General features: G+C 41.1%; 1 protein-coding gene across 1 annotated transcript in view; it reads right to left on the bottom strand.

Annotated features, from left to right (window-relative positions):
- Positions 1-12,883, bottom strand: part of LOC308088574 (uncharacterized protein) — a 136,489-nt gene that overhangs the window by 54,884 nt on the left and 68,722 nt on the right. The window contains exons 3-7 of the mRNA XM_080433077.1: positions 4,160-4,292; positions 3,312-3,489; positions 3,009-3,150; positions 2,119-2,262; positions 817-887 (exon numbers count right to left, since the gene is read on the bottom strand). Coding sequence (XP_080289203.1) covers positions 827-887; positions 2,119-2,262; positions 3,009-3,150; positions 3,312-3,423 — 459 coding nt within the window. The 5' untranslated portion in view covers positions 3,424-3,489; positions 4,160-4,292 and the 3' untranslated portion in view covers positions 817-826. The remainder of the gene's footprint in view (positions 1-816; positions 888-2,118; positions 2,263-3,008; positions 3,151-3,311; positions 3,490-4,159; positions 4,293-12,883) is intronic.

Here is a 12,883-nt window from a genome sequence, read left to right as displayed (position 1 = left end):
CCAAATGCTCTGTAGTGTTCTTAGAACCTAGGTAAAATGTCTTCCCCATAGAGAGTAATAGAGAGGGCACTGGAAATCCCCGCCCATCCACTTGTATGGAGTTGCTCACCCAGCGCATACTCCCTCTTCACCCCTTCTTCCGGATTGGGAAATATGACGGGCGGGGCCTATTTGGGGCCCATGTGACGCTTTTTTTTTTTGTCCTCTCAGGTCATCCTGATGATGCCATGAAGAATCAATATATAATAATAATAATGACCTGAGTCCAGATATAGTGATGTGAAATCCTCTCTAACATGGCTAGATCTCCCTGGTTTCACCATTCAGCACCATGTTAGTACCACTAGATGTACCAGTAGTACTAACAACATGGTAGAGATGACTTCCACACTTGCTCTATTGAGACTGACCCTTTTACATGCAGCGACGATCGTCGAATTGGGATTCGAATTTGCATTAGAGCCTATGCTTTGTGGTATGAGCCTGGACCGCTAGGCCAGCGGGAGCAGAGACTGACACTTTTAACTTACAACATGACAGCATGAAAAAAAGGAGAAAAAAAGATAATTTCACACTTACGAGATCCGGGGTCTGTTTTGGACAGTGGGGTTGTTATGGGTGGAGATGTTGGTGTAGTAGTTGGTGGTGTTGTAGTTGGTGTTGGTATAGTATTTGGTATTGTAGTAGGTAGAGTAGTTGGTGTAGTAGTTGTAGTTGTTGTAGTAGTGGTGGAGATCATAAAGATACAGATATATTTTGAGCCTCCTCACAACAGATCTTCACTGATGGAATGTGAAATATGGTACAGTGGTAAACATGTGTGGCTTCACGTACCATTTGAGACACTGACAATGACACAGCGAAGCTCTGAGTCATACTTGGCTATGCTGTGAAAACAAACACGTTTGAAAAACATGACTTGTTTTACTTTAATCATTTTCATGTGATGTCAGTAAGCTATTAAAATAATGCGACTCTCACAGTAAACTTGATTTAGCCCTCAAAATGATGCACCAAACAGAATTAGAAAACTGCGCTCCTCGGATCGCAGATCTCCGCCAGGCCGGATTACCTACCCAGGGCTAAGTAAGTCATGGGTGGGAAGCTGTATAGAATGACACAATGCTTTTTTTCCCTTTTATCCCACGATTTTGCAACCCCAGATATCCTACTCAGAAATACCTGTTTGTTTACAAACATTCAAACATTCTTATATGATCTATACAGTAGATGTAATGTTATGTACTACAGTACATAATGATGCACTGTAGCATGTGTCCAAACTATGACTATGTTTGGGGTTGTAGCAGTTGAGATAAAACAACAACATTGCTTTATCATAATGATCTAGATTCATAAACTAAAAACTAAACAAAACTACACTAAAAAACTAAAAACAAAACAAAACAAAACAAAACAAAACAAAAACAATATATATATATATATATATATATATATATATATATATATATATATATATATATATATATATATATGGTGATACGTGTTAAGCACTGCCAGGTTTACATAAAACAAGTTGCTACTCTCATTATTCATTTTTTCCCCTTGTAAATTTTATTTACAACCATGGGCACATCCCAAAACAAACTGGTCAGGTTACTGCTTGGCCTCACACCTACAACTCATTTAACCCCTGCTCATTATGCTAGGGCGGGATGGCTCAGGGTAGAGAACAGAGTACAGCAACTTGCAATGGGCCTGGTCTACAAGATACACAACACCACAGAGACACCCATGTACCTGTCAAACTACTTAAACCCAGATTCGGCTCAAACAAGGGGTTAAACTCGTTCTACTGCTATGCCACCAACATGTGGAATGTCCTAACAACCTGGGGGAGACCTCCGAGGAGCACTTTTTCTAGTTTACTACTCGTTTATATGACATTTTTGCATATAATTGTAAATTATTGTTTGTCTTTAAATGTTTCTATGAATTGAATACACAGGACCCCAATGGAAACAAGCCGTAAGGCTTTCTTAGGTTTATCCGTTTAGCATCCTTTTGTATGAAACTACCTCTGTGCTTTTTTTTGCAATCTGTTAATAAAGTATTCAATCAATCAATCAAAAATACAGATAATGTAACCTTGCTCACCTCAAAGTAGCCTGAGCGACAAAGCAGACAGGGTGATGCTCTCCATCCTCTGACTGCGATGGCGTCCATCTCAGGGTGAACGTTCTCTGTCCTGACCCAGTCAGGTTCATGTTGTGGGGTCCACTGAACCACAGATTAGACACCCTACAAAACCACCAAAGATGGTCTTAATTCACATCTTCAGACTTTCAGAAACACTAGGGACACCATAGGGACAACAAAACCGGAACTAAATTACAACAGGTATTTCAAATGCTCAGAAACCCTTTAGACTTAGTACACCAAAAGACAACCCAAAATACATAATTTGGCATATTAGAAATTCAGACACCACATGACAAGAAAAGACAATTCAAATGGCTTTATTTGGTCCATTGGAAGTTGGATGCTGCAAGAACGAATAAAGAAGTTGCCACAAGAACCGATCCAGGGTTAAGGTTCAAGGTAGGACATATCAGATTGGGCTCAGTGATGACAAAATGAATTCCCAAGTCCTGGGAAGGCAAGGTATTCCTGTTTGGCTGCATAGTAGCCTCCAGTGGAAAGAGATACTGTAGACATGCCTGTCATTAGTGAAACTTGAAAGTTGGCAGTGGAATACTGCTTACACACAAAATCTCACACACACACGCACACGCACACGCACGCACACACACACACACACACACACACACACACACACACACACACACACACACACACACACACACACACACACACACACACACACACACACTGCTCACTGTACTTGAGAATGTCAGTGCTGATGGGAGATTTTGTTAGCGACTGTGTGGAACTCTGAGAAAACATTGTGTTGGGTGGTTCATTGCTGAGAGATCCAGTTTACTGCCATCAAACTAGAGGCCTCAGTCTTGTTGTGTTTTACTCACGTGGAGAGTGTTGCTGTTGTGTTGATGGTGATTTCCAGAGTCTGACCAACAGGGTTGTAGAGCTGTGTTCTGTTAGCCGGGGTCGGAGAAAGGAACCTGGGTAGATACTGTCCCGCTGTACAGCTGGCTACTGCTCCATCCACTGGGCACAAAGGGGAAATTAAGTTACTGTATGTCAGATTATTTATGTTTGATTTTGTCTGGTTATGTATCTATATAATGTATCAATGTATTAGCACCCCATATATGAAAACAGACTGCATGGGTCTATTTTGAACATGAACTGAGGAGTTTGTTCCGTACCCTTGACAACAAACTGTAGAGGTATTTTGCTGAGTGCGTTGCTTGTAGTTCTACTGGTCTGAGATCCTCCAGTCTGTGTGAGGGTGAGTGACTGGTTGGGAAAGTCCTCCATATACAACTGGACGGCGTAGGCACCCTCAGTAACGCCAGAGGGGGCAGCATACGACACAGTGCAAGACTGATAAAAGAGAGAAGGGAAAAGAAAGAAGACATGGCTGGAGAAAAACGGTACAAACAAAAAATATTATGGTGGGGGCTTTTCATTGGCAGCTGAGCCAGTAGGATACAACAGCAGCAGGCTCTGTACCTGGGGCGACAGGGCCTTCTCTGTGGCTGCCCCCTCCCTCTGGAATGCACTCCCCAAACACATCACAGACGCCCCCTACCTTCAAAACCGCCCTGAAAACCCACCTGTTTAGAATAGCCTTTCCGGGCTGACTTCGATTTCAACTCGTTACTTTTAGTGTTCTATTGCTTTTAATTATTTGTTTATCTTTTGCTTTTCTGATAAATAAAAAGCTAAAGTTGTTGTTTCTTTTTGTCCTCCACTGGCCCCCACACACATGTAAAGTGTCTTTGAGTACTTAGAAAAGCACTATATAAATCCCAGATATTATTATTATTATTAAATCCCAGATATTAGTGACAACACACAAAAATGTGTGTGGAGAGGAATTAATTGGCATAACGACTAAATTTGTGAGACAAAGGGGTAAAAAGTAGTAAAAAAGAGGAAGAAAAGGGGTAAAAAGTAGTTAAATAAATTCAGTTGTTCATTACAATTAGTATTAGCATTGGAGTCAGTAATATCTGTGTCCTTATATACAAAATAAATGCATTCAACTCACGGTTGAGATGTTGAGAACAGAAGTTGGAGTGCAGGGGTTACACTCATTTCCTGTACCAACCCTGCATTCAACACGGTCTCCATCCGGATCAAATGCCAACAAGTTGAAGTTCCTGACACAGTTAGAAGGGATCCTGAGAGACAAAGATAGAGAGTGTGAAAGAAAAGAAGGAAGGAAAGAAAGAGAAAGACAATGGCCCGGATTCATAAAGGGATTTACGACCATATTTTGTACGTACCGGCATTTAGGACAAAGCCTACACCTGCAGTCGGATTCATAAAAGTTTTTTGTTCTGTGTTTTGTGCGTCAGGTGCGCACGTTCTCAGGTCAGCCCCGAGGCTGTCTTACCAGGGCTGAAATGTGCGTATGTCTTTAGAATGCTTTATTCTTCATGCCAAAATCAATTACAACAGTGGCAAACCTCAAATAAAATATATATGTGCCCAACATTTGTCAACACATAATATATATAAAATTAAAAATAAATGTCAAACGATGTATTGCTTGTAGCCTATGCATAATATAGACATGATGTAGATTCCACCGCTTTTTATTTATTTTCTAGGCTATGAGTCGCATTTAGAGCTGAATTATAGGTCCCTCAGTGTGTTTGCCAGCGGGCCATCTCAGCCAAAGTGTCACGTAATAATGAAAATAGGCTATATGATGCCTTAATGAAACTGCGGAGGGACTGACTTGCATCAGTGTCCGTGCCGCGGTATTAATTTGTAAAGCCTACTGTAGGCTACTGTATATTGATCACATGAACGCCACACACAACAGCCTAATAAATATTACCATCTGATGAGGAAACTAAAGTGGATGAAAGCTGTGTCCAGAAGATCCATTCCCCATTCCGACGTAGGACAGTGATATCCAAAATTAACTAATTTAATCAATAAGCTCTGGTCCATAATCGGATAGAAGCGTTCCACTTGTATGCCCTGGATTTATTTTCAACATATTTTTACCTCGGTAAAGGTGCGCTATGTTCATTAGAAAAGGCTTATATAATATCCTTTCCACGTTTTATTAGCCTTTTATTTGGTAATGGGGTTAAACCTTGTAAACTTCTTTATTCTCATTACACATGAAAGCATTTATTACGTGATCCGCTTCCAGACAGAACAGTACGTTGTCAAGGCGATGCGACACCGCATCTGTTATCTTTGGACGAGGCGGAGTTGAACTTCAAACTTTCATCAGCGTTGCCAGATGTTGTGAGAGAAATAAGCAACCAGGTCTAGGAAAACAAGCCCAAAAGAAGCAACTGGCACTTAGGCCATTATAAGCACTTTAATTAAACCGTTGTGAGCTTGTAGATCTGCTATTTAAAAAAAAAATCTTGTAATAAAATGTGGAATATTTGGAAGATTTGTGCTGCGATTTGTGCTGCACATTGTGTGCAGCATAAATCATTCTCTTTGAATAGACTATCATCTTATAAACACAATTGACACTAGGAATTGACACTGTCACTTCTGCTGCTTATAGGAATCACAGAGATTCATTGAGAACTAGAAAAAGTGCTCCTCGGAGCACAGGTCTCCGCCAGGTCAGGTACGTTATTGTGGCCTCCTGGTGGCGCTATAACAGGCCAATGTGAAATGGGTGGCATTTCTTCCTCGGCCTAGTGGTAATGTACGTGTGAAATTTCACGGAAATTGCAAGCTGCGTTCATGATTTGAGGCATTTTGTTCAAAACGGACCAATCCTGCAAACTTTGGAAGCCAACCTTAGTCAATCAGGATGGAATGGGAAATCGGACAGATTCGGGTTGATCACATGACTATAGAGATACTGGCCCTCATTTATCAACGCAGCGTATAAACCGGCTTATATTTTTCCATATATTCGGCGTACACCAACGTCAAAGTCACATTTATCAACGGATCCTACACAGCCAATCCTGGCGTACATCAGGTCGGAGCTTTGATAAATCTCACGTCTGAAAACGAGCGTCATTTAAATAACACGCCCTTAAATATTCTCAAAACGCCCCGATTTTACGACATGAAGAAGAATCAGAATACGACCAAAGACATCAAAAGCCAATAAGAAAGAGTTTCCCCCGATCGCCTCGCCTCGCTGCCTGTCAAGTCACACACACACGCACACGCACATGCCTCACCTCTCTCTCTCTCTCTCTCTCTCACTCACACACACACACACACACACACACACACGCCCAACTGTGTCTTTCATGTAATCCGTAGCGGTACAATCTTTGTCACTTAGGCTTGTAGCCTACATGAATGACATATTATGATACCAATCACATCGCCATGAATGGAATACGTTTGTATATTAATTTATTTAACCCATACCGAGCAGTGCACAAGCAGTCATGTAGGATATTCCCCGTGAGACTCGGACGGGCGGCAGTCATTCCGCGGCAGTGATTCCGCCACGTTAATAAGAGATTGGAGCGTCGGGTTTATATCCTTAACCCAGCCAGGTTGTAGACTTCGTAACTCTCTATGACATAACTCCATAACATAGGACAAGTTACTGTAAGTTTGTACACCTCACTGTCCATGAAAAGATCGTCGGCAGTCCCGACCGCGGGACTCCCGAGTCCCGACGCAAAAGCGCTCGTATATATTTTGAAAATAGCAGATCTACAAGCTCACAACGCGTCGCGATGCGACCCGTTTTTGAGCTTGCAGATCTGCTATTTTAAAATAGCCAATGCAACTGAATGACTGTTAAAGCAGTTTGTTTAAATTACTTTATAAAATGTTATATTTTCACAGGGATTAATTATTAGTGTGTAGATATACATTTAGGAGTGGATTATGTGTCCAGATGCCTGTCAGACAGTCAGACAATGCTGCTCCGCAGGTCTAGAATGGAATAAACGGGCGCAGCCAACGTCAACAACTGGTCTCGACCAGACGTGAGATCTCAGTGTACGGTAGGATGAAGCCCACGTCAGGATATATTGATAAATGCCGAAAGGTGCGGTGATCTCGCTCTACGCCCATTATTTGGGCTGCACCGCGTTGATAAATGAGGGCCACTGTGTACCAATTTGCATGACGTTTGGATAAAATCTGTAGGAGTAATGTCAAAAAATTGGTTTTGCACAAATCGGCCTCCTGGTGGCGCTATAACAGGCCCATGTGAAAAATTGGGGGCAATAGGTTCTGAATTGTTATCCAGGGAGTGTGTGTGCACAGTTTCGCAGCGAGCGGGCCAACGGTGGCGGAGATTAGCTGGACACGGACAGGACACACACACACACACACGGACGGACGGACAGACAGGGGGTAAAATATACTCTCTCGCCATGCCTTTCGGCCTGGCGGGGACAATTAGGAATGAGGGGGACCTCTGAATGTTGTGTGACTCTTGCATATTGAAGAGAGAGAGAAAAAAAACAATCCATGGCGGCATATCTATAGGCAAGAAGACACTGCGGTAAACAAAAACAAAATTTCACAAGATTAATTAAGGAATACGTTTTTGAAATGCCACTTCAATTGTGAGTAAAATAGGAGTCTTTCAGGTCGTCTCTGGGATCTTTGCATGCATGCGATGCGCCCGACATTTAGACTCTATAGGCATGTGATTAAAACATGTTTGAACAAATCCAAATCAATCAAAAACAGCATGTCATAGGACCTTTAACCTCTAAACATGTTATCTTTATAGCCACTTGGCCAGTTCCTCTTATTTTTGTTGACATGGCAGGCCGGAGCTACTGTTTAAAAGATGAGAATCACATTTATAATACTTTTTGGCTGTGTCATGCGTCCCTCTTCACTCACTTCATCTCGAAGGGAGCGTTGCTGTTAAGCAGTCGACTCATGATTCCTTCTCGTTGACACCACTCTATGGCGCTCTGCACCGTGCTCACCACCAGTAAGTAGGGGGTACTAAGCACAAAAAATGGCCAAATCGTTACGCGGCGGATAAAAGCATGAAATTTGATACAGATGTCCCTTGGGTCATCCTAAAACATCCTAGAAGGGGTGCCCAAAAAAATCTCAAACAGGAAGTGAGTTATGGACAAAATTCAAAATGGCCACCTAAACTGTTGACCGTTGACTCAAAAGACACCAAAAGAATCTCCAAACAGCATAAAATTTGGCACATATGTCCCTTGGGTCATCCTAAGACATCCTAGAAGGGGTGCCCAAAGGAATCTGAAACAGGAAGTGAGTTATGGACTAAATTGAAAATGGCCGCCTAGTGTTGTCGATTGACTCAAAAGACAACTAAAGAATCTCATAAAAGCATACAATTTGGCACACATGTCCTTTTGGTCATCCTAAGACATCCTAGAAGGGGTGCCCAAAAAAATCTTAAGCAGGAACTTGAGTTATTGACAAAATTGAAAATGGCCGCCTACAGTGTTATCCATTGACTCAAAAGACAACTAAAGAATCTCATAAAAGCATACAATTTGGCATATTATGTCCCTTGGGTCATCCCAAGACATCCCAGAAGGGGTGCCCAGAAAAATCTTAAACAGGAAGTGAGTCATTGACAAAATTGAAAATGACCGTCTACAGTGTTGTCGATTGACTCAAAAGACAACTAAAGAATCTCATAACAGCATACAATTTGGCATACATGTCCCTTGGGTCATCCTAAGACATCCTAGAAGGGGTGCCTGAAATTATCTGAAACAGGAAGTGAGTTATTGACTAAATTGAAAATGGCCGTGTACAGTGTTGACAGACGATGCAAAAGACACTCATAAAAAATAATCTCATATAAAAGCATGAAATTTGGTACAAATGTCCCTTGGGTGATTTGAATGCATCCTAAGGGGTGCCAAAAAAAGTATAATAGTCTCTCAATGGAAAACACTCCTCCCACACGGGCTGCACTGCTACAATATTCAAATCGAGCAGCCAATCTGGAATTTGGTCCAGAAGCCTGAAAGCTATGCAATCTCTACCATCTCCTGACAAATATGGATGGATTAAAGTCGCTGATTCGTGGACACCTTTATGGACACTCTTGCCAGAGGCTGCTTAAGTTTGTAGAGAACTCAAGTGTGGCTGCAAAGCTGAGCCCTTCTGTTCGAGAAAGTGTAGATGCCGGGATGCTGGGTTACCTTGCAGAGCATTATGCCAATGTGCTGGTAATTGCGAAATGGCACACATGAATACATGTACTAGTTACTAAACACTAATCACAAAAAACAGTAATGATCAAGAAGAAAATACATGAGAAGATAGAGTGTAAAACAAGCAAGAAGATGTAGAGTGCAAAATAAATAAGATGCAGAGAGTAAAATAAGAATATGCAGAGTAAGATAAGATGCAGAGTAAAATAAATAAGAATATGCAGAGAGTTAGATAAATAAAGAAGATTCAAAGAGTACAATAAAAAAATTATGCAGAAAGTAAAATGAATAAGTGATGTAGAAATGAAAACAGAAGGTAGATTGCAAAATACGGCAGGTTATGCACTGCATAACCTGTCGTATTGAGTCTGCATAATATGCAGACTGCCATGGTCAACTGTTTAAACAGCCATTTAGAATTTCTTCAACATGGTCCCTTCCTAAAAAAGTTTAATAAACAAGCAATAAATAACCTCTTCTAGGATATATTAAGAAGCACTCAATGTACGTACCAAATTATACACTTTAATGACGTCCCTTTATGTTTTCTTTTGTGTCAACTGCTTTAGGCGGTCACTTCCTGTTTAAAACCTTTTTGGGCACCCCTTGTAGGATGCGTTCAGATCACCCAAGGGACATTTGTACCACATTTCATGCTTTTATGAGATTCTTTAGGTATCTTGCATCATCTTTCAACACTGTAGGCGGCCATTTTCAATTTAGTCAATAACTCACTTCCTGTTTCAGATTATTTTGGGCACCCCTTCTAGGATGTGTTAGGATGACCCAAGGGACATATGTGCCAAATTGTATGCTTTTTGGAGATTCTATAGGCTTTTTGAGTCAATCGCCAGCACTGTAGGCGGCCATTTTCAATTTAGTCAATAACTTACTTCCTGTTGAAGACTTTTTTGGGCACCCCTTCTAGGATGTCTTAGGATGACCCAAGGGACATGTGTGACACATTTTATACTTTTTGGAGATTCTTTAGTTGTCTTTTGAGTCAATCGACAACACTAGGCGGCCATTTTCAATTTGGTCAATAACTCACTTCCTGTTTCAGATTTTTTTGGGCACCCTTCTAGGATGTCTTAGGATGACCCAAGGGACATGTGTGCCACATTTTATGCTTTTTGGAGATTATTTTGGTGTCTTTTGAGTCAACGGTCAACAGTTTAGGTGGCCATTTTGGATTTTGTCCATAACTCACTTCCTGTTTAAGATTTTTTTGGGCACCCCTTCTAGGATGTTTTAGGATGACCCAAGGGACATCTGTATCAAATTTCATGCTTTTATCCGCCGCGTAACGATTTTTCACTTAGTACCCCCTACTCACTGCCACACGACCCGTTACTGCATACCCATGTGTCTGCTTGTGAGCATGAATGAAAGCCTGTCTTATACCGCAGGACCACCTGTAATTATGATAATAATTACCATGATGACATAAACTTTAAATATTACATGATGACTACTCTGCTGTTCTGTTTACAGTAAGTTGTTATTACATAGAAGCAATACATTTAAAAAGTTTCACTTGGCCCGGACCACATTTAAAAGACCGCTGGCCTAGTGGTCCGGGCACTTAGGCTCTAATGTAGCCTGACAGCGCATCGCAGGAGTCCCGTTCCCACCGATCTTTGCTTCATGTCTCTCCACATCTTTCTCTCCCTGTTTCCTGTCAATCTCCACTACACTATAAATAAAGGCAGAAAAGCCCCCCCAAAAAAAATATATCACACCCAGTGTGAAGTGAGCGGTGCCTTTGATGAGTTTAACTAGACCATACCCGTTGGGGGATATGAACACCCAAGCCCCGGTGAAGGGCGCAGGCGAAAGTACAGACCTTGCTGCTTGTTTCTCACGCGAAACCCACGAAACATGGCAACGTTATCTCCCATTGTTTGACACATAATGGCTAATAAAAAGCTGAGATTAGATGAAATTGAGAAACGGGCTTCGGAGTTAAGTTCAGATGGTAATGGGCAATGACTGTGTGCAAAATCAGATCAAGTGCTCCAGTCAGTGAGGAGAAACGGGCACACACCCACCAAGGCCACAGAGGTTACTAGAATGATAGGAGGATTAAGCCACAGTATATGAACTAGAGGAACAATGGTAAATCCCTGTCCATTCATGTCAAGGCTGCACATCAGCGCCACTTGAAGGTAGGTCACCCAGCGGTACTCAGGCAGTACTACTCTACTTGATGTGTGGGCGCTGGTATTCAGGCGGTACTACTCTGTTTGATGTGTGGGCGCTGGTATTCAGGCGGTACTTCTCTATTTGATGTGTGGGCGCTGGTATTCAGACGGTACTACTGTATTTGATGTGTGGGCACTGGTATTCAGACGGTACTACTCTATTTGATGTGTGGGTGCTGGTATTCAGGTACTACTCTATTTTCGCTGATTAGAGTAATGGTCACCGAGTTATGGCCTTTTTAAATGTTAGAAACTGCTGTAACACTGCTGTGGTGCCCCATGCAGTATGTGTGCAATTCAGGTTTATTTAGTTACTTTGAAGTAGCCTATTGTTTATGATTTTATGATTATTTTTTTTCTGCCTTTATTGATTGTTCAAGTGAAGATAGACAGGAAAGAGGGAGAGAGAGAAACGGGGAGAGATTTTATGAACTTTTAAGTAGTTATACTTAAATGAGTTACTTTTTACTTACTTTAATTACTTAAGTATTTTTTTTTCTGAATAGTTAATTTTAAGTATTTTAATTCAAGTTTGTTACTTTAAAGTATATTTGTACTCAGTTAAGTGACTTTTAAATACTTTTACTTAATTAGTTACCCTTTTCTGACTTAATTACTTTTTAGTAATTGTACTAATTGTAATTACTTAAAGGTATTTTTTACTAATTTTGATTACCACAACCAGATCGATTACATCTTGGTAAAGAACTTGTGATGGAATATGAATGGATTTCCATTCATATTGAATTTTTTCCACGGACATGGAAAACAAGTAATCAGTAATATTACCAGACTCACATAGGCCTAGTCCTAAATGTACTGTACTAATGGACTCCTGATGTGATAGTGTCTACTCTATTCCACTGTAATCTAAATTATTTTGGGGGGAAAGCCGATCTACAAGCTCACAACACATCACAGCATGTTGTGGGCTTGTAGATCAGCAATTTTCTTTTATTTTTAGCCTATAATGACGTGCCCAAAATTGCGATGTCAGGGTTAAAGTGGTTAGCTATACTTTAGAAAATCTGGAGACTGGGAAGTGAAGTATATTTTCTGGTCCCAAAAGTGGCTGTAATCAGTTTACTGGGAAAAGGTTTAAGAAGAGAAGATCCGGTCAAAGTTTGTCAGAGCATAGTTTTATTACCGCCCGACTGGCAAACTGCCAGGTGGGTCTGATTTAGCAGCGCACAGCTTTCACATTGAAATCAACATCAACAAAAGGAGGAGCTAGGTGGTTTAAGCCCAGCCCCCAATCCCTGTAGGCCTATCACACATCACATACATGAGTTCTGGGAAGTCGTGGCTCGAGTCCCCGCCCACAGCCTGGTATCACTTTAGCATTGTCCTTACAATGTAACAAACTTATCTTATGTCCAATTATCAAGCTTTACTATTACACAAACTCATATTATGAAATCATTGTTTAACATCTTA

Source organism: Gymnoscopelus braueri (assembly GCF_963280865.1).
Source record: "Gymnoscopelus braueri genome assembly, chromosome: 7".
In the NCBI taxonomy this organism is placed as follows: Eukaryota; Metazoa; Chordata; class Actinopteri; order Myctophiformes; family Myctophidae; genus Gymnoscopelus; species Gymnoscopelus braueri.
The sequence above is the reverse complement of the archived record's forward strand: the minus strand, read 5'-3'. Positions and strand labels throughout refer to the sequence as shown.